This window comes from Neoarius graeffei, chromosome 2, assembly GCF_027579695.1.
Source record: "Neoarius graeffei isolate fNeoGra1 chromosome 2, fNeoGra1.pri, whole genome shotgun sequence".
NCBI classification, from domain to species: Eukaryota; Metazoa; Chordata; class Actinopteri; order Siluriformes; family Ariidae; genus Neoarius; species Neoarius graeffei.
This window is the reverse complement of record NC_083570.1, coordinates 114,945,176-114,970,156: the sequence shown is the minus strand read 5'-3', so window position 1 is coordinate 114,970,156 and position 24,981 is coordinate 114,945,176. Positions and strand designations below refer to the sequence as shown.

Here is a 24,981-nt window from a genome sequence, read left to right as displayed (position 1 = left end):
TGGTTCTTTTCCTGATCCTTGGCATTGTGTTTTTTTCTTTCTTTGTTGATAATGTGTTACCGTATGTGAAAAGGCCCACTTCTGCTGCATGCCCCCTCCTCTCTGCAAAAATTGTGTATTCCTCTCAAGGTGCTAACTGTCTCCATTGTATTGTGAACAGCCACTCCACCCCCCACTGAGGTTGCTATTCATGAATGGTAATTTGGTTTTAGGTTACACCCTAATTTCAGTGACAATTTACTCTGCCAAGCTTACAATGTCAGAGGAAAGAGGACTGAGTGCCCCAAAAAACACAATTTCAGCTTGGAAAAACTACAGACGGTATAACTTCAGGAAGAAAATAAACATTTATTTCACACTAAGAAAAGCAGACTCACTACACATGGAGGCTATACAAAGCACAGAAATGTAGCATAGAGTTGTCCCTTCTAGTAGTTTCCACATTCCCATGGTGAGTCTTTCCTACGGTACATTTGCCACATTATTTGAGGCTAGGTTTTGGGCTAGGGGCTAAGGCTAGGGGTTGGGTTAGGGGTGAGCTCAGGTTGGGGTTAGAGCCAGGATTTGGGGTTAGGGTTAGAACTGATCCTTCTTGGTTGCCTTGGTTGTGACGAAGTCTGGTTAGGGTTAGAAACAAAGAGGCTATTTCTCAGGTAACACAATAATTAGGCTTCTTTACACAACAATGGGAGGCAGGTAATGGTACGTTAGACTTATGCCACTTTTCCACTACAAACGCGGCTGAGCCATGCCATGCTGAGTTGGGCTGAGTCGAGCTGAGCGGGGCTGTTGGAGTTGCATTTCGACTACAACCGCGCTGAACCATGCTGGCTAGAAATGGGTGGACACATTGGGTGGAGTTAGCAAAAGTGGGTGGACGTCACGTGATGTCGTTAAGCAGCGCAAACAGTGACATCAGTGAGCTTTTAAGCGGTAGTCTCACGACCCGAATAGTAAACAATAAACATGGAGGACATGGAGTCGTTAGTGTTGCTGGTCTTGGTTCTGTGGCTTGTTGTCACCGACAACGCCAACAGATACTGGCAAGAGCGTATAGATGAGGCGAGGCGCATAAGGCTTCAGAAATTCTCGTAATTCGTAATTCTTCTTCTTCCGGGTTTACGGTGTTTACAGATCCCAGCGTGCTCGCGGGGCATGTGTGGGCATGTGAGGACACTCCTCCTCACCAATCAGTGCACAGGGGAGTGTCTGCTCACGCCCCCAGCCTCACTCGGCTCGGTTTGGCTCGCTTCAGCCCTACTCCAAAACCGTGCGAGTTTTAGGGGCTAAGCGGGGCTGAAGCAAGCTGAGTCATGCTGTTCTTTGGTAGTCGAAACGCGAGCCGTGTCGGGCTGAAGTGAGCTGAAGCGAGCTGAAGTGAGCTGAAAAAGGGTAGTGGAAAAGGGCCACTATTCACAAATTTGGGGGGGGGGGGATTTCATTGCAGACTAAAGTCTGCACTTTGGGCCTTCTAGTGTTAAAAATATGCTGTTAACTCAAAACACTTCTTATTCATTGCAAAACGTTTATTTCAGCGCTGTATACAGGTATTGAGCACGCAATGTGACCGCTTTTATGCGGTAGCCTAATAATAATAGAACAACCCGAAAATTGCAGGGTAACCCCAGACCTGTGCAAGTGATGCGCTACTGGCAAAAGAGCCAGCGACATATGAAAAAAACCCACACCTTGGACCAAATACATATTATTTTTGGCACGCTGCTCCACCAGTCTGTAATGGTATTTTTCATATGATTACATTACGGTGTAAATGTGGTCTTGAGAAAAAAAAAACATGTTTGCAGACCTTTTGTTAAAATCGCTAAAAGTGATGTTGTAATATTAATATGTAATAAAAAAATAATATCATCAGACATGGCGGCACAGTGGTTAGCACTGTCGCCTCACAGCAAGAAGGTCCTGGGTTCGAGCCCAGCGGCCCACGAGGGCCTTTCTGTGTGGAGTTTGCCTGTTCTCCCTGTGTCCGCGTGGGTTTCCTCCGGGTGCTCCGGTTTCCCCCACACTCCAAAAACATGCAGGTTAGGTTAACTGGTGACTCTAAATTGACCGTAGTTGTGAATGTGAGTGTGAATGGTTGTCTGTGTCTATGGCTACGTTTACATTACGTCGAATCAGCGGATCATCAGATTAACGTTCTTAAAACGATTCGCGTTTACACTAAAACCGTTAGCCGTGCACACAGCAACACCAATACGCGGATACGCTCGGCTCCGCAGGCATCCTGCGCTCCAAATCACTCCGCCCTGAACAGCGAGTGCCCTCTGGAGGGTGCGCACTCCGGCCCTGCGCAGCTCACAGAGCGCGCGAGTGAAGTGAACAAGCCACGATTCGGGACTGAGCCGCTGTGTGTGAGATCCCAGCGCATATCACTTATTACTTGCAAGTGGAAGGATGGCAAGCCTAAAGACAATCATAACTACACAATGGGCAGTATTTGCATCAGTATTTGCAGTATTTTCATACTTTTATACTCTTTAATGAAAGGTGATACAAGGCGGAAGTCTGCGCCGTTTTTCAGCAGTCGCGTCACATGACCAACGCCAGCGAATCAGGAAGGTGGATGTCACAGTGACGTTGTCCAATGAGACGCCAGCTAGAGCTCAGCACAGCGTATTCGCGTATTCTCAATGTTTACACAGCACCGGAGCTGATACGATCTAGATTGAATACGTGGACGCTGGCGGATTCCCGTTTCCCCGCTTTTTCAGGGGGGTTAATGTAAACGGACAGTGCATCCGCGAAGAAAACGAGACAGATACGGTCTAGTGTAAACGTAGCCTATGTGTCAGCCCTGTGATGACCTGGCGACTTGTCCAGGGTGTACCCTGCCTTTCGCCCGTAGTCAGCTGGGATAGGCTCCAGCTTGCCTGCGACCCTGTAGAACAGGATAAAGCGGCTAGAGATAATGAGATGAGATGAGATATCAGACATTATGATCTTAGAAAACGCTTTAGTGACGAACAGTTACAGACAGTAATATGTCGTGATATTATATTATAAAATATTATTTTTCATTATAAGCTATATATTAAATTATATATTAAATTTATCTTCTAAAATGACAGACTGTACTCATATCACAACCGGTTTATTTCACCATTGGAGATCAGATCACAGAAGACATGCGTTACATGACTCATTTTAAGGGTTTAAGTAGGCTATTTAAAAGCAATACCAGCAGGACTTTGTGGCTCAGGTGTATGAGGTGCCACACCATAAATCCGGGGACCTGGGTTCGATTCCTGCCTTCAGTCATTTTCCGAGCCCTCCCTGTTTTTCTCCTGCTCATTTCTACACTGTTCTAAATGAGTTTGGATGTCTGTAAACCAATCAGGATGCTTTTTGTCGAGCATGCGCTACATGAACAGGCACACACAGGCTCCCTTGCGCACTCCATCATATGCGCGATGCAGACATTAATGTTTCGTGTGCACGCTCTTGCTCACTTGCTCTAGATTCCGGGAGATATTCTCCAATTTGCGGGCATCAGGGAGCCACTATCAATATGCGGGAGACTCCCGGAACTTCCGGGAGACTTGGGATGTCTGCACTCATGGATTAAAGCAAAAAAAAAATCATCTGACTGAAAAAAAAGCTCCATGTCGTTGGCCCCTACCACATCAGCGATGCGTCAAATTTTAAACGCCGTGTTGTCCATTATCCCCTCGGCCCCTACTCATAGTACATTTACATAATTTTAACAATGACTAAAGCTAAGGCAAGACTTTACCATTGTCATTACTGGCTATAAATGATGAAACATCAAGTTTTCAGCGCAAAGTGCAAATTTATTTCAACAATATTTTAGTAATGCACAACAGTGGTTAAGAGAAAAGTGCAAGTGCAGTCGAACTTTAACCATGTTTTCAAAAGAGTGGAACAGAAAGAACTTGCAAGAAAAGTAAAGTGAAAGTTCACTTTTTCTGCTTCTTCGCAGTGAAGCCAAAGGCATCTAGTTTCTTGCCATTGCTTCCATAGACTTTTTTTTATGGCAAACTACACAAAAGCACACACCTGCCATTTTCATCTTTTTGCACCATGAACTAAATGTCTTGCCATTATCGCCCATTTCATTTAGCCAAGCCCATCTCCACTTATTCTATACCGTTTTGTCGATGTCTGACACATCTGTGCCTTCATTTAAAAGAAGCGCGTCCATGCTGGCAAAACCGAAAGTAATTTGACGCACTCTAGTGATGGAAATCAAAGGGCCTATGTCCGGTGAAATATGGCCTTCTACACAGCACTCGAGTTGAGGGGGGATGGCATCCCCCTTCTGAAATAAAAGTCTCAAATCATTCCCCTTATAAAACGGCCATCCCCCCCATCATATCCCTTGTGCCATTTTACCGATTAATGTGGAAATTAGCCTACTATTATTTTAACAAATATTACTACCATTTCAACATTAGAGGCTTTGCGCAGTGATAGCCTACATGTAGCCGGATAAAAAAGACGCATGTTTATTTATTCGGTTGCACCTCTCATTCACACCTACGGTATATGGAGGTTTCAGTCACTGAAAAGAGCTACTTTCACAAACTCTGGGCAGAGTGGAGATTTCTGAAAACTCCATCTTCAGACACGCGTGTAAATCGGGAAAACGAAGCAGCAGTGGGCGAGAGGGCGCGCATGAATATAATGAGTCATAGGTGTGAATCTTTCACCAAATGCCAATTGTCCCGGTTCTTCATGAAATTGCACACGCACGCACAAATTCATTAGATTAACTTTCAAATAACTGTTCTTGTGCACTTGCGACACCGGAGCCACTTTCCTGAATTTTGAGCTTCGGAGTATTCGCTTCTTTATCTATTTAATCAATGAATTTATTTGTCACATACATTAAATTACTAATGTAAAACATTAGTAGCCTATTTAAGCAATCGCTGTTTTCTCCACTGTTTTCCGACCTTTTGTGTTTAGTGAATGAGACACTTCATTACACTCCACTGACCGACTCCCAATTCCGGACTTTTTTGAAAATGTAAAATATAGGCCTACGAGATGTTTTTTGGGACTTAATTCGCGTTGGTCCTTCACTATTAATTTTTGAGACTGATGAGGCACTAAATACTGTGGAATTATTTTCTCCTTACTATGAAGTTTGGCATCTTAAACAAGTATCGGGAAATCTTGCAGCCTGACTCCGCAGCCTCCAATGTTTAAGCGAACTGCTGAAACCATAATGTTTAAAGATTAAATCGTAGGCTAATCAAACCAAAGAAAAACACAGCCTTTCCCGAACGTTGTCTGCCGAAGCCTGTTTAACCTACAAAAGGCTTAATAGCAAAGGTCTTGCTGCGGCTTCAACTTTTCACCTGATCACTTTTCAGTAGGCAAATATCATTATTACTAACTACTACAAAAGGCCTAGTATTGAGACAAGTAGTTGCCTATTAGTAGGACAGCCAAATAGTTTCATCAGTGGCCTACGCCGAGCCTCTCTGGGACTAGACAGTAGCGGAGGCTGTATTTATTTATTTATTTATTTATTTATTTATTTATTTATTTATGCCTATCCATGCTGCACTAGACAGTGTTTATGTAGAGAGCATGCACACTTCAATCAATCAATCTATCTTTTATTTCAATTATATATAAACATATTCAAACTCGCTGTATGAGCGCATTAAAATCTTCTGGCTTTTTAACTCCCGGTGAAAGTCCTCCGGGTTGAATTAACTAACTGAAATCAGCTGTTCTCAGCGTTTGATAAACCTGCTTTGTGAAACGGACAATCACTGCTCCTCCCCGTGGAAAAATGAGGGATAGCAGCTGGTTTTCACACAAGCTAATTAGAGGCGTCACCAGTCAGGACTGCATTGACTACGTCATTGTGGGGGATAAATTATCTGCATGGACCAATCGGCAGACAGTCACGAACCAGTCAGGGGATGGCCAAGGGCCTGCTGAGGGCCAGTCATGGAAACATGGAACAAATTCAATGGCTGCCACTGTATTTGCTCTTTTAGTATTTTTTTTTTGCCCTTATAAGCTCATTTTGTGAAACATAATATTTTCTGTTGCCATCACAGTGTAATATAGCATCAAATATGGTAGCCAAAATGGCTGCCGCACAATGAAAACAATGATATTTCTTTGACAAATAAAGCCAAATCAAGAAAAAAAATTAGGGAGTGGATCTTAGTTTGCATGATTTCATATCCCATAAAACATATCTTAGTGACAATAAGATAATAGAAAAAAAATCAATAAAGAATGGTGGGGGAAAATCACAATTTTAAAAAGAGTGAATGTTGTCACACAATCAGGGCACACTGGTGACAGTCACTGCTGTGTAACTCAGCATGGGGTTCAGTGTCTGCTGATCTAGCTTTACTAATCCTATAGTATTAGACTATTAGTTGTAGTATAGCTTAGTTTAGTGTCCCAAATGCTTTCTAACAGCCCCATATCAATTAGCTAGTAAACATTAGTTTTATAGCTATTAGATACTAGATAGCCACACCTGAATTGACAGGATGTGCCAGTGCGGGAGAGCCGAGCCAAGGGTAAGGGGGCTGTACATGATTAGTCATGTACTTACCCGGATGGTGTACAGATCACACGGGACTTAAATGGCACTGGATGAATGATCGGACTAGGTATAGGGTGACCGAACCAAGTTGAATCCCATACAGTAATGTGTGCACAATTTGGTTAAGGTGGTAAAAGGATAGCCCCTCGGCCTTAATCAGAAAGTGAAATCATGGCAGATTCCAATTCTATTACTGCAAACAGAAAAACAAACTGGAATTTATGTTGCCTTTGTCAAAAGGTCAAAAGAGGTGAGAACTTGACATCATCTCAAAGTCACCATGTCCCAGAACATGATGGCTACAGTATGCTGGCGAGGAACATTCCTGTGTTCAGTGAGCTCCATGAAATGCCATTGATCATGGACCCAGCAAGGCAGGATGAAGGTGGTGGCATAGAAGCCACACTCAGACAAAACATGGCAAAATACCACTTGAGTTGCCGCCTGTTGTTCAACAACACCAAATTGGAATGGGCTCGAAAGCGCCAATCTCGTGGCCAGACCAGTGAGAATGAGACTGGAGTTAGTCATTCAAAGCAACGTCAAAGCAGTCATGACATCAAAACGTGCATTTTCTGTGAGAAAGTGGCACCTGCTTCTGACCTAAGACAGGCCAGTACCAAGGGCCTTGACAAGCGGCTACGTGAATGTGCAGAGACACTTGGGGATGGAAAGCTCCTTGCCAGATTGACTGGCGGTGATATCATTGCACAGGAGTTCAAGTACCATGGTGTCTGTCTTAGTGCCCTATACAACAGAGAAAGGGCTCACATGAGGAAGCTTGAAAAAGTTGAGGCTGATAACGAGCCAGAACCAGATGTGTATAATCTGGTTCTCTCAGAACTGGTTACATACCTTGTTGAAAGCAGTCTTTCTTCAAAAGGGCCAGTCACACATATTCTGATAGATATCTGCCACTTGTATGAAGATTGCCTCAAACAACTAGGTGTGGAATCACCAAGTGTAAATTCTACCAGACTAAAAGAAAAATTGTTGGCAGAAATTCCAGAACTTGAGGTTCACAGATCTGGCAAAGATGGCAGAGATGTTGTGCTTGCATTTCAGAAAGATGGAGGCAAAGCACTTGCTCAAACTTCAGATTTTTCAGAAGCACTAGTCGTTGCTAAAGCAGCAAAGCTTCTGAGAAGGTGTATACTTGATCATCAGTCAAGATTTGATGGCACATTTTCTGAGGGCAGTGTGAAAAATGCTATACCTCCTCTTTTGCTTCAATTCATTGGGATGGTTGAGCATGGGGCTGACATCAAGTCCCAGCTGAGGTTCGGTACATCAAAATCTGATCAAGCCATAGCTCAGCTCTTGCAGTATAACTGCTACTCCTGATACAAAGAGGGAGCAGCAACTCACAGGCACTCTAAAGACAGAGAAACACCTTTCCCAGTTTACATGGGACTCTCTGTCTATGCCAAAACCAGGAAAAGAAACCTAGTTGAGATGCTGCATGATCATGGCCTCAGTATTTCCTACGACAGGGTGCTAGAGGTCTCAGCCCAGTTGGGTGAAGCCACAGTCAACAAATATGTAGAAGAGGGTGTGGTCTGTCCACCAGTGCTGCGCAAAGGTTTGTTCACTACTGCAGTGATGGACAACATTGACCATAACCCAATTGCAACTACTGCCACCACCTCCTTCCACGGCACAAGCATCTCTGTGTTCCAGCATCCCTCCAAAGAAAACTGTGGGCAGGAGAGAGAGCAACTGAAGTTTGGGCCTGAGAAAGTGAGGTCAGTACCTGAACTGCCTGATGCTTTCACAAATATCTCTCCAGCTTCCTTTGCAACAAAAAATCCAGTGCCACCAAACACCCCAGTACCAAAGCCATACACAGACACCTTGGGGCCACAACTTGCACTAGAGTATCAGTGTCTAGACAAGGCAATTGTGACCCAGGAAATAGATGATGGAGTGAACTTTCTGTAACTAAAATTACCTGTATGCAGCAACTTATCACCCAAATCCATGGAGTTGAGCTCAAAAATTCTGCATACTTTGTCCATTATGTAACCTCATCCCATCACTTTCAACCACAGATGTCGGCCATCTTGAAAAATGGTCGCCATCTTGGATTTTCATGTGGCCAACGCCTTTTTTGAAAAGAGCAGGTCCTGGAGACAATCTGTGCCAAATTTCATGCTTGTTTCACCATCTGAACGATTTTTACAGTTATCTGCTGTACTAAAATGCCACTGGAACTGGTTCCCTTGTATTTGGGTAGTGCAGTGGTTATCACTATCATCTCACCACAAGAAGGTTCCAGGTACAAACCATGGCTGAGAGAGGGCCTTTCTGTGTGGAGTTTGTATGTTGTCTCTGTGGATTTTCTCCCATTTCAAAGACATGCAAATTAAGTAAAAAACTGGTGAAACTGTCGTATGTGACTCTGGATAAGAGCATCTGATAAATGGCTGTAATGTAATATTTTTAATCTTAAAAAGAACATTGCTGCTCATCTGCAGTTTGCTAAAGATCATGTGGACAAGCCAGAAGGCTATTGGAAAAATGTTTTGTGGATGGATGAGACCAAACTAGAACTTTTTGGTTTAAATGAGAAGCATTATGTTTGGAGAAAGGAAAACACTGCATTCCAGCATAAGAACCTTATCCCATCTGTGAAATATGGTGGTGGTAGTATCATGGTTTGGGCCTGTTTTGCTGCATCTGGGCCAGGATGGCTTGCTGTCACCAATGGAACAATGAATTCTGAATTATACCAGCGAATTCTAAAGGAAAATGTCAGGACATCTGTCCATGAACTGAGTCTCAAGATAAGCCGGGTCATGCAGCAAGACAACAATCCTAAGCACACAGGTCGTTCTACCAAAGAATGGTTAAAGAAGAATAAAGTAAATGTTTTGGAATGGCCAAGTCAAAGTCCTGACCTTAATCCAATCGAAATGTTGTGGAAGGACCTGAAGCGAGCAGTTCATGTGAGGAAACCCACCAACATCCCAGAGTTGAGGCTGTTCTGTACAGAGGAATGGACTAAAATTCCTCCAAGCCGGTGTGCAGGACTGATCAACAGTTACTGGAAACGTTTAGTTGCAGTTATTGCTGCACAAGGGGGTCACACCAGATACTAAAAGCAAAGGTTCACATACTTTTTGCCACTCACAGATATGTAATATTGGATCATTTTCCTCATTAAATAAATGACCAAGTATAACATTTTTGTCTCATTTGTTTAACTGGGTTCACTTTATCTACTTTTTGGACTTGTGTGAAAATCTGATGATGTTTTAGGTAATATTTATGCAAAAATATAGAAAATTCTAAAGGGTTCACAAACTTTCAAACACCACTAAGCTTTTCTTTCAGGAAACTGACCATTGTACCAAAAGGGAATTTAACTCCTTTTTTTCTCTTGCACATATTTTGTATACTGTATTTCCAATTTCTGTGTGTCTAATGTTTGAAATAAAATTTTTAACTGAACTTGTATGTCTACAGCCTAACAATGGAGTAATTTCCCCCCATATTTATAAAGAAGAAGAAATCAGTCATACATGTGTTATACTGTGCTGCTATTGTGTTGTGGACCTTTCAAGGTCAATGTGCTCCAATATGTGTTATACTGCTGGGAATGCTTGTTGTTATTTGAAATGCCTGGTGGCCCACGTTAATAAATACAAAGAGTTCAAGAGAATATTCCAAGGATTGCTTTAATTTCATGAGATGTTTCATCCAAACAGGTTGAAAAAAATAAGCATGTTGTTACAATATAACTACACTGTGTTACAGAGCAAATTAGACTCTTAACTCAAATATATTCAAATGTTTACTGAGGAGCATTAATAAGGAATTTGGCAGTGTGGAGAGTTACCCGTATCTTCTGTCCTAAAAACCACTAGATCTTTCAGTGATGAACCTGTTGCTTACTACATGTTATTGGGATGTATAGTCCTCCAGTTACCGCTATTTCTCAGTGAGAAAACCTTTTGTGGACCTCCAATTAAATAGATTAATTAAATATTACAAATACCTAGGTCCTGCTAGGGCATATGATACTCCCCCACCCCAGGATCAAAGACAGTTTAAATACATAAAATATTCTAGAAATTGTGCATAACAACAGTAAATGTATATTTACAGTACAAATAGCATTTATATAGTATGTGTACCTATATACAGTATTTCATTTCAAACTTTGATTTATTTTGAATAAAACAAAACAAACAAAAGCAAAAAACTAAAACCAACAAATAAGTAGGAAAAAGGTAACATGGGAGCATCAGATGAAATGTTCCCTCTTTTCTGTATTTTATATTTATCTGAAGCAGGCTTTATTGTTGGTGATAATTGATTGGGAACACTGGCAAAGCATTACAGTTGTATTGTTACTAAATCTAAGGAATTGGTCTGAGTCAGTGCCACATCCATGCAATGAGGGTTAAAGGTCAGAACCATAGAGGGATCTGTCTCTTGAAATCTTTAACCATCTAATCTGACACATTTTGGTATGTCTCATGTTGCCATCCTTTATACATTTTAATTTTATTTCTCTTTTCAAGTTCCAGCATGAAGTTGTATTCAATGTTCCCATTGTGCTCGACTGAGTGCATACTCTGATGATATGTTTTATCATAGTAATGGTACCATATTCCATTTTTCCTTGCTCCAAATCCAAAAACATTCACCTGTGACAGAAAAAAAAATAAATTAATAATAATAATAATAATAATAATAATAATAATAATAATAATAAAACCCATGGTTTCATAAGATACTAAAGAAGGTGGCATGGTGGTGCAGCAGGTAGTATTCCTGCTTCACAGCTCCATTGTCCCATCTTTGATTCTGAGCTCAGGTTATTGTCTGTTTGGACTTCCTGTGCAGGTTCTCTCCTGTGCAATGTCCATTACTAGTGCATCTCAAACAAACAATTAGAATATCATGAAGAATTTCCTTTTTTTTCATAATTTAATTAAAAAAGAAACTTTCATATATTCTATATTCATTACACATAAAGTTAAATATTTCAAGCCTTTTATTTTATAATGTGACTCTCTTCGTGAAATAATTTATAATGCGCAAAACTTTATAATATGACTCTTGTACAATACTTATAATATGCAATACCTCATTCCATAATGTGAAACACAACACGTACACCTCAGGACTGTGCACCTTACACCCTGTGCAATACTTTATAATGTGCAATACCTCACTCCATAATGTGAAAAGACAACACGTACACCTCAGGACTGTGCACCTTACACCCTCACTTTTTTTAAATTTATTTATTATTATTATTTTTATTATTATTATTTTCCCCCCCTCTCTACGCTGTTTGCACTGTTATTGGAGTTGCTTTTAATCTCATTGTACATGGGTATAGTGACAATAAGGGCATTCTATTCTATTCTTTTCTTTTTTGTTTTAATTTTGATGATTATAGCTTATAGCTCCCCTCTGAAGAATCGCCACCTTAATGTGGTGGAGGGGTTTGTGTGTCCCGATGATCCTGGGAGCTGATCAGGGGCATTAGCCCCTGGTAGGGACTCACAAGGCAAATTGGTTCCAGCAGAGGGGCCAGATTAAGAGCGATTCATAGAACTTGATGAAATGGCATCCTTTGTCCGGGAGTGGGAGGGGAGCTCCCCTTTCATCCTTTGTCCCAGACCTGGGAGGGGAGCTCCCCAGTGAGCATCTGATGGCTGGGCCTTGGCCCATGGGGCCTGGTTGGGCACAACCAGAAGAAATTATATGGAGCTGCTGCCATGTGGGCTCACCACCTGCAAGGACAGGCACCAGGGTTGGGTGCATTAGGCCAAAGATCGATGATCGACTTTGTGGTTGTATTATCAGATCTGAGCCCATATGTCTTGGACACTTGGGTGAAGAGAGGAGCAGAGCTGTCAACTGATCACCACTTGCTGATGAGTTGGATCAGATGATGGGGAGGCTGCCAGACAAACCTGGCAAACCTAAGCATGTAGTGAGGGTGAACTGGGAACATTTGGCGGAGTCATTTGTTCATGAGGTCTTCAATTCCCACCTCTGGAAGAGCTTTTTGTGTCTCCCGGGAGAGGTTTGGGATGTGGAATCTGAATGGACCATGTTCAAAGCCTCCATTGTAGAGACAGCTGGTAGGAGCTATGGCCAAAAGGTTGTCGGTGCCTGTCATGACAGTAACCTTAGAACCCACTGGTGGACACAGGTGGTGAAGGAAGTCATCAAGCTGAAGAAAGAGGCCTTTTGGGCTTGGTTGGCCCAGGGGTCCCTTGAGGCAGCAGGCAGGTACTGGGAGGCCAGAAGGGCTGCGGCTTTGGCAATTGCTGAAGCAAAAACCCAGGTGTGGGAAGACATGGAGAAGGACTTTCAGTTGGCCATAAGGAAGTTCTGGCAACCTGTTCAGCAACTCAGGAAGGGGAAGCAGGGCTTGCCTCGGGCTGTGCGCAGCCGAGGAGAACTGCTGACCTGAACTGGGGATATTGTCAGGCAGTGAAAGGAGCACTTTGAGGAACTCCTTAACCCATCCTACACATCCTCCATGGAGGAAGTGGAGTCTGAGGATTCAGGGGAAGCTTTGCCCATATCACTGGCAAAGGTCACTGAGGTAGTCAAGAAGCTCCTTAGTGGCAAGGTGCCAGTGGAGGATGAGATTTGCCCTGATATGCTGAAGGCTCTGGACATTGTTGGGCTGTCTTGGCTGACACGCCTCTTCAATGTCACATGGAGGCCGGGTACAGTGCCTGTGGAGTGACAGACCAGGGTGGTGGTTTCTCTTTTTAACAAGGGGGACCAGAGAGTGTGCTCCAACTATAGGGGTACCAGAGTGCTCAGCCTCCCTGGGAAAGTTTATTCCAGGGTGCTGGAAAGGAGGTGCGGACCGATTTGTCGAACCTCAGAGTCAAAACTCAGAAGGAGCAATGTGTATTCCATCCTGGTCATGGAATGGTGGACCAGCCCTTTACTCTGGCAGTGTTGTTGGGGGGTTCATGGGAGTATGACCAGCCAGTCTACATGTGTATTTGAAAAAAGGTGTATTTCAAATTACATGTAATTTGGAAAAGGCTTACGACCATGTCTCCCAGGAGCGCCTGGGGGGGGGGGCACACTGTGGGAGTATGGGGTATCAGGGTTGTTGCTACAAGCCATCTGGTCCTTGTACAACCAAAGTGTGAGCTGTGTCCATATTCTTGGCACAAATTCAAACACATTTCCAGGGGGTGTTGGACTCCACCAAGGCTGCCCCTTGTTGCCGATCCTGTTTGTGATATTCATGGATGGGATCTCAAGGCTCATCTGGGGTGAGGAGGGTGTCCAGTTTGGTAACCTCAGAATTGCATCTCTGCTCTTTGCAGATGATGTGGTTATGTCGGCTTCTTCAGAGCATGACCTTCAGCATGCACTGGAACGGTTTCCAGCCAAAAGTGAAGCAGCTGGGATGAGAATCAGCAGCTCCAAGTCTGAGGCCATGGTTCTCTGCTAGAAAATGGTGGAGTGCTCCCTCCAGGTTGGGAGTGAGTTGCTGCCCCAAGTGAAGTTCAAGTATCTTGGAGTCTTGTTCACAAGTGGTGGCAAAATGGAGTGTGAGATGGACAGGCGGATTGGGGTGGCATCAGCAGTAAAATGGGCATTGTACCAGACCGTGGTGAAGAAGGAGCTGAGCTGGAAGGCAAAGCTTTCAATTTACCAGTCAATCTACATTCCAACCCTCACCTATGGTCATGAGCTATGGGTAGTGACCGAAAGGATGGTATTGTGGATACAAGCAGCTCAAATGAGCTTTCTCTGTCGGGTGGCTGGGCTCACCCTTAGAGACAGAGTGAGGGGGTAAGACATCCAGAGGAATCTAAGAGTAGAGCCGCTGATCCTTCATGTCGAAAGGAGCCAACTGAGGTAGTTCAGGCATCTGATTAGGAAGCCTTCCTTTGGAGGTTTTCTGGGCACATTCAACTGGGAGCAGCCCTCAGGGTAGACCCAGAACATGCTGGAGAGATTATATATCTCATCTGGCCTGGGAGCACCTTGGGATCCCCCAGGAGGAACTGGAAAGTGTTGCTGGGAAGAGGGACACCTGGAATACCCTGCTGCCACCATAACATGACTTCTCATAAGGGAAGAAAATGGATGGATGGATGGATGGATGGATGGATGGATGGAGCTTATAGCTCATGAAATTCAGGAATCCAGTGTCTCAAATTATTAAAATATTTCCTAAGATCAATAAAAAAAAGATTTACAATCCAGAAATGTCCAATTTCAGAAAAGTATGTTAATTTATACACTCAGTACTTGGTTGAGGCTCCTTTACAATGAATTGCTGCATCAATGTGGCATGGCATGGAGGCAATCAGCCTATGGCACTGCTGAGGTGTTACTGAGGCCCAGGTTGCTTTGATGGCGGCCTTTTGCTCATCTGTATTTTGTGGTTGGATGTTTCTCATCTTCCTCTTGACAATAGCCCATAGATTCTCTCTGGGGTTCATGTCAGGTGAGTCGGCTGGCCAATTAAGCACAGGAATATCATGGTCAGAAAGCCATTTGGTAGTAGTTTTGTGGGTAGGTGCTATGTCCTGCTGGAAAAGGAAATCAACATCTCCATAAAGCTCGTCAGCATGAAGCATGAAGTGCTCTAAAATGTCCTGGTAGATGGTTGCATTGACTGTGGACTTGATAAAACACAGTGGACCAACACCAGCAAATAATCTGGCACGTCTAAAGATCACACCTTGGATTCTGTGCTTCTGCACTCTTCCTCCAGTCTCTAGGACCTGGATTTCCAAATGAAATTCAAATTTTACTTTCATCTGAAAAGAGGACTTTGGACCACCCAACAACGGTCCAGTTATTTCTCTCCTTAGCTCAGGTAAGACATTGTCTCTGGTTCAGGAGTGGCTTGATTATTAGGAATGCAACAGTTGTAGCCCCTTTCCTGAAAATGTCTGTGCGTGGTGGCTCTTGATGCACTGACACCAGCCTCAGTCCACTCCATGTGAAGCTCTCCCATGTTATTGAATCAACTTTTCTTGACAATCCACTCAAGGCTGTGGTCATCCCTGTTGTGTGTGCACCTTTTCCAGCCAGCCTTTTCAGCAATGACCTTCTGTGGCTTACCCTCCTTGTGGAAGGTGTCGATGTTCATCTTCTGGACAACTGTCAAATCAACAGTCCTCCCCATGACTGTGGTTGTGTGTACTGAACTAGACTGAGAGATACACAGTATTTCTTCTGTTTTACTCAAACTTGAAATGAAACACTAAAGTTTTTATTTATTTATTTATTTGTTTGTTTGTTTTCTGGACTGTAGGCCATAATTATCAAAATTAAAATGGAAAAATGTGTGAAACATTTTAGCTTATGTATAATGAGTCTAGAATATATTAAATGTTTACTTTCTTCAATAAATGATGGAAAATATTGAACTTTTTCATGATTGTCAGGGTACAGGCACTTACGCATGCAGGCACAGGGGAGAGCAGGTGTGTCACAAACTGGTAACCAAATCCAAATAGGTAAAAAGAAGGTATAGTCAGGGTCAGGTGTGAGTCAGTCGATCTGCAAGCAGTATGTCAATGGGCAGGCAAGGGATCAGAGTCAAACAAATGTAAACAAAGTCAAGTGGTACTAGAAGTCAGGCAGGAAGTCAGAAGGCTCTGTAAATTCAGGTACTGGACAGAGAATGGTACTTCGTGGAGAGCATTTGTGAATGCTGGGCTTATATAGAGCAGTGATTAGAGAGGGGATGATGGGAAACAGGTGTACTTCCTAGAATTCAGGAGATGGTGGTGCTGTGGCATTTGGGAAATGTCGTCTGGAGCGGGCACGTTTGGAGGCAACTCCAAACTAGGATTTTCAGTGCTGTTACTGACAATGATATTCTAATTGTTTGTGATGCACTAGTCAGGATTCCACTTGGTTCTGTGGTTTCCTCTGGTAGGCCCCTGAAATAATACTTTATAAAACATATTTTGCTTGCAATACAGTAGTCAGTGTATTGAGGGAAAAAAATCTACACTGTAGCCCATCTTGATTCTGCAATTTTATCCCACTCTTACTTGCAAAAATGCTCAAGATCTATGAAATTGCAAGGGGATCTCCAGTGTACAGCCCTCTTCAAGTTCCCCCCATGTTTTCAGTTGGATTTAACTCTGGGCTCTGAATGGACCATCTTTTTCTTCTGAAGCCATTCATTCATTCATTTTACTTAGATTAGTGTTTCATTTTGGAAGGTATTTATGCTGAAATAGTTTGGTTGTTGAACAGAAGCAGCCCTGTAGCATGTTACTGCCACCACCATGCTTCACTGGAAGTATGGTGTCCTTTGAGTGAAAAGCTGCCATGTTTTTAAGCCAAAAATAGAATATCTTTTAGAATTATGCCCATAAAGTTCTAGCTTGGTATCAGCAGACCATCATACATTTTGCCACATGGTGATTTGTGTAGCCTTGGATTTTTATTTTTTCCTGTGAGTAATGGCTTCTGTTTTGCCACACTGGCCTTTCACCTAGATATGAAGAATATAAGAGAATGTTGTCACATGCAGGGAGTGACCAGTACTTGCCAGATATTCCTGCAGCACTTTTAATGTTGCTGTAGATGTTTTGAAAGGATTCCTAATCAGTCCTTCTTGTATTCTCAATCCATTTTGGAAGAACATTGTTTTCTTGCTAATATCACTGTGCTGCCCTTTTTTTTTTTAAAAAACCTTCAATTATATCCCACTCCTAGTCAGTACTTTTTGACAAGGCATTCTATCATTTTCCAATATGGCTTTTAAACATTTTTCTATATTCATTTTATTATTTTTGCTGTTGAAATAGAACAGCATTTGGTGTCCAGGGATCTCTCATGAAGACACTCTGGCAAATGTGCAGAACAACTATGGCAAAAGGGTGGTTTTACCTGGTCACAAATATGCAGGGTCAACATGAGTGTGAGGAAGCCAGTGGAAGGATATTTCCCATGTTCCATTGACCAGTTCTTGTAGACATATCTCATGAACTCAGGGCTCATGATCATCACCTACGGTATAACAACAAACCAGGGAGGACGTTGTCAAAAGAAAATGTATCTCTTTTTTAATGTTTATACAATATGAATATTTTAATGCACCAGCCATTGAAACAGCACTAATCATAGTAAATCACTGGCTGCTTTCATGAATCATTCAAGAGGCATATCATCTTATCATGGAAAAATGAGTTTTCAAGTAACCCCAGGCCAGATAATCATCAGTTTGTCCCAGGATTTAATTATGCTGAGTAGCATGACATTTAGTATGAGTTGGGTAGCTCTAAACATTTAAGGAATTAGTTGTCATTTTGTAATATGAAAAGCATTAAATGGGTTATTATTAAAGATGTTTACTGACCTTGTCTTTGTTTGCTTGTATTGTTGGTTTAATATTTTTATATGTGCTAAAACAACACAACAAAAAAGACATCATATCAAAACAAGAACCTGCTAGAGTAGCATGATGTACAGATCAGTTTCACTTCACAGCAGTTGTGTGCCCTCACCGTGTAATGTTTTTGGTGGTGAAGATACTAATGAGCCACTCCATGTCCAAAACTTTAAATGGCAGCAGCACCAGATGGGTGGAGTTGTCCAAGTCCATAGCACTCTCAGGGTACATGGCTCGGTGTGTGGTCTTCAAACCCACATCCCTCTCATAGCCTACAGTGGGACCCTGATTCATCCTATGTTACAATATAACACTTGTCAAGGTTTTACATCTGTATGTACAAAAATGAATGGTCTTTTTGTTTATCAAAGTGGAGATAATGACAAATTTAGGTAAGCAGGTAGGTTGGTGTGTCGGTGGCTGAGAAGTTTGGATTGATAGTCAGATGGGTGGGGAGGTAATTTGAAGGGAAGATAGGTGGGTGTTTAGGTAGGTCATTGGACAGGTCAGTAGCTGGATGGTTTAGGAGGGTGAGTAGTGAAATAGGTGGGCAGGTAGGTAGGTGGTTGGGTAGATCAGTAAGTGGGTTGGTAGGTAGAGTAGGTAGATGGGAAAGCAGGCAAGTGGGTTGGGTTGATGGTTTGGTAGGAAGATAAGGTGAACAGTGGGTGAGTATTTTTGGGCGCATAAATAGGTAAGTTATGTTGGTGGGTACTTAGGTCAGTAGGATTTGTGAGTAGGTAGGTAATCATCTTTAGTTATTAGATCAAAAGGTGCAGCCTGTTGCTACCTCAAATAGTGAAGTTGGGTCCGGGACTCAGACAATGTCTCATTGTTTAAGGCAAGTCATTTGTTTAGCTAAACCTTTTGTTAATAGCTTTTTATTATGTTAAGGAGCAGATGTTGAGGGTTCTTGGGCATTTGTATTTTGGCAAACTGGTTTGTGTATTTTGGTAACCTATTTTGGTTTGGATGCTTCCCCCCCACTTTCATGCAGTCACTCAGGTTTGTTGATGGCTGAGTGGTTGGCTGCTTTATGTCCTAGGGCCCTCTCATGTCTGTGTTACTTTCTGGCCCTCCCTTTTATTCATGCTATCGTTGATAGTCTTGCCAGAGTACCTTCTTGCACTCAACACAAAATGTGCACTGTTCTTAACCATTATGTAACAATGAGCATACCTAACAATCTCTCTCTCTCTCTCTCTCTCTCTCTCTCTCTCTTCCCCCTGCTACACAAGCCACTACTGAGATACCAGTGATGCTGACCTCTCCTACTCTCTGGATCTGCCTGAGCTATCCTGATGCCCTACTTCTAGCTGGAGTGCTCATCACTTTGCTCCTGTGGATGATGGACAGCCTAAAGATACACTTAGAAGATGGCTTTGGATTGCCAGTTAATACAGATAGTTTCAATACAATGGTTTGTTATTACAATTGCCATGATAACTTTGGGACTGCATTTGTCATGAACAGTCTTGCACTCAAGCCTCCATCAATGGACAGTTGATACCTTCAACAAAATAGACTTCATCTTAAAACTATAATGAATTTCCTGGTGACACAATTTTACATTTTGACCATGTAGGACATAGTTATAGAAGTGAGCTATTTATAATCAAGCTATTCATTATTACCCAGATAGGATGGGTTCCACTTTTGGTTTCTTTCTCATGTCATCTCAGGGAGTTTTTCCTTACCACCATCATCTCAGGCTTGCTTATTAGGGATAAATTTATAAATTAATTTGTTTAAATTTTATATCCAGAAGTCATATCTTTGTCTAGTCACTTTGCAACAATGTCTATTACAAATAGAAGTCAATTCATGTCAACTTTATTTGTACAGTGCTTTTAACAACAGACATTGTCACAAAGCAGCTTTTCAGAAAATTAAATACTTTAAACATATAAGCTAATTTTATCCCTAATAAATTTATTTATCCCTGATGAGCAAGCCTGAGGCAACAGTGCCAATGAAACACTCTTTCACATGACATGAGGAAGAAACCTTGAGAGGAACCAGACTCAAAAAGGAACCCATCCTCATCTGGGTGATAATGGATAGCGTGATTATAAATAATTCACTTCTATAACTGCATCCTATAGAGTCACAAAGTACAACTGTGCAACCAAGAAATTCATTATAGTTTGAGCATGAAGTTTATTTTGTTGAAGTTATCAACTGTTCATACAGAACATAAAATTGACTTGAATTGACGAGCACCTGATAATGAAGTCATGAGAATCTATTAGGTGACCATAATGGGATCCAATCAGGTTGTCCGAGTTGCCCACCACAGCACAGGTTCTGCAGCGGTCAGGACCAGCATCATTGTAGTGCTCCTTATCAGGGAAGTGTAAGAATAGAGGCTCCACAACATCTCTGTATTTCATTTTATGGTATGGTTGTAGCATCTGACAAAATATAAAAAAAGAGTGTACTGTTTTAGTATTTGGATGGATATAGCAACCTCATTTAACCCTCTGTACTGCAGTAGAATTCTAGAACAATGCAGTATTTCACTAAGAACAACAAAGAAGTTCCTTTCTCTTTTATCATCCTGTAAACAGAGTTGTAGTTAAAAAAACAAAAGAAAAATTACAATTTCAAGTTTGTTTTCTTTCAATGAATAAATTTTATTTTAATATGATAAAATATGTATTAGTAACGGGCGGCACGGTGGTGTAGTGGTTAGCGCTGTCGCCTCACAGCAAGAAGGTCCTGGGTTCGAGCCCCGTGGCCGGCGAGGGCCTTTCTGTGCGGAGTTTGCATGTTCTCCCCGTGTCCGCGTGGGTTTCCTCCGGGTGCTCCGGTTTCCCCCACAGTCCAAAGACATGCAGGTTAGGTTAACTGGTGACTCTAAATTGACCGTAGGTATGAATGTGAGTGTGAATGGTTGTCTGTGTCTATGTGTCAGCCCTGTGATGACCTGGCGACTTGTTCAGGGTGTACCCCGCCTTTCGCCCGTAGTCAGCTGGGATAGGCTCCAGCTTGCCTGCGACCCTGTAGAAGGATAAAGCGGCTAGAGATGATGAGATGAGATGTATTAGTAACCTCCACAAATACTAAAATGCACTGCTTTACATACACTCTAAACCTCATTTCCTTAGAAAGGTCCAGTTTGGACTTCAGTTTTGAACAATACTATCGATGTATTTTTTCTTCATCATGGTTAAGTAGTATTTACTATATTTTCGTAAATAATTACCAGAGGTCGACAAAGTACCCAACTTCATTACTTAAGTCAAAGTACAGATCCCACTGGTCAAATATCACTCCGATACAAGTGAAAGTTGTCCAGTCAAATTTTTTACTGAAGTTAAAAGTACTGAAGTATTTGCTTTTAAAAATACTTAAGTACATTTTGTCAGCGCACTGTTGTATTATTGCCACAACGGTTACAAAACCTAATAACTCTGAAGCAACTGACTAGAGTTTCTGACTAGTTTGTAGAACGTGTAGAGCTGAAGCTCCACCTGACATGCTAGAAAACTCTTTTCAAACTCGAAATCATATTAGGTAGCTAACTTTACGAGAAAAAAAAAAAAAAAGATCTGCATTCTGTTTATTTGGCAAGATTATGCTAAAGTTAATGTTATTCATGTTAGTGTGACTGTTTTTACATGCTAACTAACAGTGTCCAAGTTAACTTGCTATGTGTTAACGTTAGCCATGGACAAGGATGTAGCAAATTGGCGGGCAAATCCATAGAAAATCATTTGACTAACCAGACTGCATAGCTATTGCAACATTATCGCTAGCTTTAAAAGCACAGACAACTTCATTGCAAACATTCTCTTGGAATAAAATGTTTACATACTTCAATATGCTTCCGCGGTTTGGAAGGCGAGTTTTTGAAGGCCGTGATGTGGTTCGTTTTAGGCAAACAAAACAAACATGTAAAACAAATGAATCTTTAATCCATTCTGAAAACTGAAACATGGGTTCTAGTTATGGCCATGGGTGCGTGCATTCTCCAGAAGAACCGCCTCTTTCCATTCTGCCATCAACTGATCATGTTCAAATAATACTATTGAGAAATTGAACTTGATTTTATACAGTCTATGGATGTGACCCTCATGATTACGGATAGGCTGTCTCAGTGTCACCTGCAAAAACAAACAAACAAACAAACAAAAAATCATGTTTTAGAAAAGAAATGAAAAAAAAACCATCCACTTTCAAAGCAGCTTCATAGGAACAAGTAATGAGGACCTGGATAGAAATGTAGTGGAGTAAAAAGTACGATATTTGTCTTTCAAATGTAGTGAAGTTAAAGTCATAAGTTTCCAAAAAATAAAATAAAAAGGCTACTCAAGTGAAGTACAGATACTCAAAAAGTGTACTTAAGTACAGTACTCAAGTAACTGTACTTGTTAGGGGTGGTGGAGGTGTGATGAGATAGGATCCAAAAGCAGAACACAGACAGTTATCAAATAAATAAGATGACTTAATCCAGGGAAAAAGGGCATGGCAAAAAGGTAAACAAACAGAACAAGAAACAAATGGCAAAAATAGTTTGGGGAAAAAAAAAAAGAGACAAAATACTTGACAAAAACACTAGACAGACAAGGGCAAAAACGCTTAATTGAGGTCAAGGCTGCCACCGTGCTGAAGTCGCAAATGAAGCGCCTGTAGAAATTGACGAATCCCAGGAAACGCTGGAGCTCTCGTCGTGAGGATGGGGTGGGCCAGTCAGCAACTGCCTCAAGCTTGAGGGGGTCCATCTGGATCCTAGCTGAGAATAGGATGAACCCCAGAAATGAGACAGGGTGCTGGAGGACCTACCGGATGTGGCCCCGATGTTCTTCCAGGGAGCAAGAGAAGATCAGGATGTCATCCAGGTACACGCAAACAAAGATGTCAAGTCCCTTAGGACATCATTGACGAGTGCCTGGAAGACTGCGGGCGCATTGGTCAGGCCGAAAGGGACCACAGGTACTCGTAATGGCCAGTGGTGGTGTTAAAAGCCATCTTCAACTCATCCCCCTCCCTGATCCTGATGAGATGGTAGGCATTGCACAAGTCCAACTTGGTAAATATCTTGGCTCCCTGGAGTAGTTCAAAGGCTGCGGTCATGAGCGGTAGTGGGTAGTGGTTCTTGACCATGATGGTGTTGAGACCTCAATAGTCAATGCAGGGGCAGAGCGACTTGTCTTTCTCCATGAAGAAGAATCCCACCCCTGCTGGGGAGGAGGAAGGGTGGATGATCCCAGCTGACAGAGACTCAGAGATGTACTTCTCCATAGCTTGCCTTTTCGACGGGAGAGAGAGAGAGAGAGAGAGAGAGAAAGTCGCCCTTTGGGTGGCACTGTTCCAGGCAGGAGGTTGATTCCACAGGCATAGGGTCTGTGAGGAGGGAGGGACACTGCTTGGGTCTTGCTGAAGATAAGTCTTAAGTCCCAGTATTCCAGAGGCACATGAGAGAGGTCGGGAAACTCGCTGGCTGAAGGCTGCAGTGGTTTGGCGGGAGGCAGAGCTGAGTTCAGGCAGGAAGCTAGGCAGGAATGGCTCCAGCCTAGGATAGTGTTATCGGCCCAGTTTAGGTGGGGGTTGTGCTGCATTTAACCAGGGTAATCCTAGGATGATGGGTATGTGGGGGTTGTTCATGGTGTGGAGTTGGATGGTTTCAGAGTGGTTGGTGGAAATCCTCAAGGTGAGCGGGGCAGTAAGGTGGGTGATGGTGGTCAAGCCATTGAGTGTCAGGACTGTGAGAGGGATGTCGAGGGTGAGTAGCAGGATTCCCAGATGCTTGGCAGTGGTGGGCAGATCAGGGTCCTGTCTGCCCCCGAGTCGATGAGGGCCTGGAGATTGTGATGCTGGCTGTCGTGGATGATGACAGGGAGTAACAGTTGATCAGCAGGGGACTGGTTCCGAGCATTGCCCACCAGGGCCCCTCAATTTGCTGGTGGTCTCGTTCACTTTAGCGAGCAGGCTCGGCAGATGTGTCCTCACTGACCACAGTAGAAACAGGCCCCTGTGCTCCACTGGCGCTGTCGTTCCTCTGCTGACACCCATACCCAGTCTACCTGCATTGGTTCGATGGATGAGGTGGGAGGTGGAGAGGAGGTGAAGCTGGGGTGGGTCTTCTCTCTCCTCCGTTGCTGGAACCGGGTGTTGATAAGGTTGGCGAGGTCCATGAGACTGGAGAGGTTTGACAGCAGTTCCTGCGATACCAGTTCATCCTTAGTGGTGTCGGACAAGCCATGCAAGAAAGTGTCGACCTGGGCGCTCTCATTCTAACCACACGACACCGCCAACATCCGGAACTCGATGGTGTAGTCCGAGGTAGACCGGGACCCCTGCCGCAGCTCCATGAGTTCCCTAGCCGCCTCCTGGCCGGACAGAGAGCAGTCGAAAGTTCACCCCATCTCCTCAGAGAAATCTTTGAAACTGGAGCAACAGGGAGCATCGGCATCACAGACCGCTGTTCCCCACTCCCTGGCCTTGCCGGTGAGGAGCGTGATGATATATGCCACCCGGTAGCATTCTGTGGGGAAGGTCAGAGGTTGCAGCTCTATGATCAATGAGCATTGAGATAGAAATGATCTGCAAGTACCTGGCTCTCCATCGCAGGGCTGAGGTGCTGGGAGTCTTGGCTTGTGGAGAAAAGCAATGGCAGGAGCTGAAGTAGGAGATGGCTGGGCAGGGGTAGGCAGGGCTTGATAGTGCTGCATCTGTGTGGTGAGGAGGTTGAGTGAGTTGGACAGGGTGGCGAGGTTCTGGGTGATCTGCTGGAGATCTTGTTGATGGGTCCCGAGGAGAGTCCCTTGCCGCTGGATGGCCGTTCTCAGACGGGTGAGTTCCACTGGATCCATGTTGGCCAGAACATACTGTTAGGGGTGGTGGAGGTGTGGTGATAGGATCCAAAAACAGAACACAGACAGTTATCAAATAAATAAGGTGATTTAATCCAGGGAAAAAGGGTGTGGCAAAAAGGTAAACAAACAGGACAAGAAACAAATGGCAAAAATAGTTTGGGGAAAAAAGAGACATAAAACTTGACAAAAACATGAGACAGGCAAGGGCAAAAACGCTAGTGAAAAAA

General features: G+C 43.0%; 1 protein-coding gene across 3 annotated transcripts in view; it reads right to left on the bottom strand.

Annotated features, from left to right (window-relative positions):
* Positions 1-10,226: 10,226 nt before the first annotated feature.
* The window catches only part of LOC132882123 (CMP-N-acetylneuraminate-beta-galactosamide-alpha-2,3-sialyltransferase 2-like), a 52,465-nt gene continuing 37,710 nt past the window's right edge, over positions 10,227-24,981 (bottom strand). Inside the window, exons 2-6 of one of the 3 annotated variants that reach the window (XM_060915385.1) lie at positions 20,157-20,347; positions 18,049-18,228; positions 17,901-17,946; positions 17,432-17,551; positions 10,227-11,217 (exon numbers count right to left, since the gene is read on the bottom strand). In XM_060915385.1, the coding sequence (XP_060771368.1) occupies positions 11,020-11,217; positions 17,432-17,551; positions 17,901-17,946; positions 18,049-18,228; positions 20,157-20,347 (735 nt within the window). In that variant the 3' untranslated portion in view covers positions 10,227-11,019. The other 2 variants (XM_060915386.1, XM_060915387.1) reach the window with 2 other exon arrangements.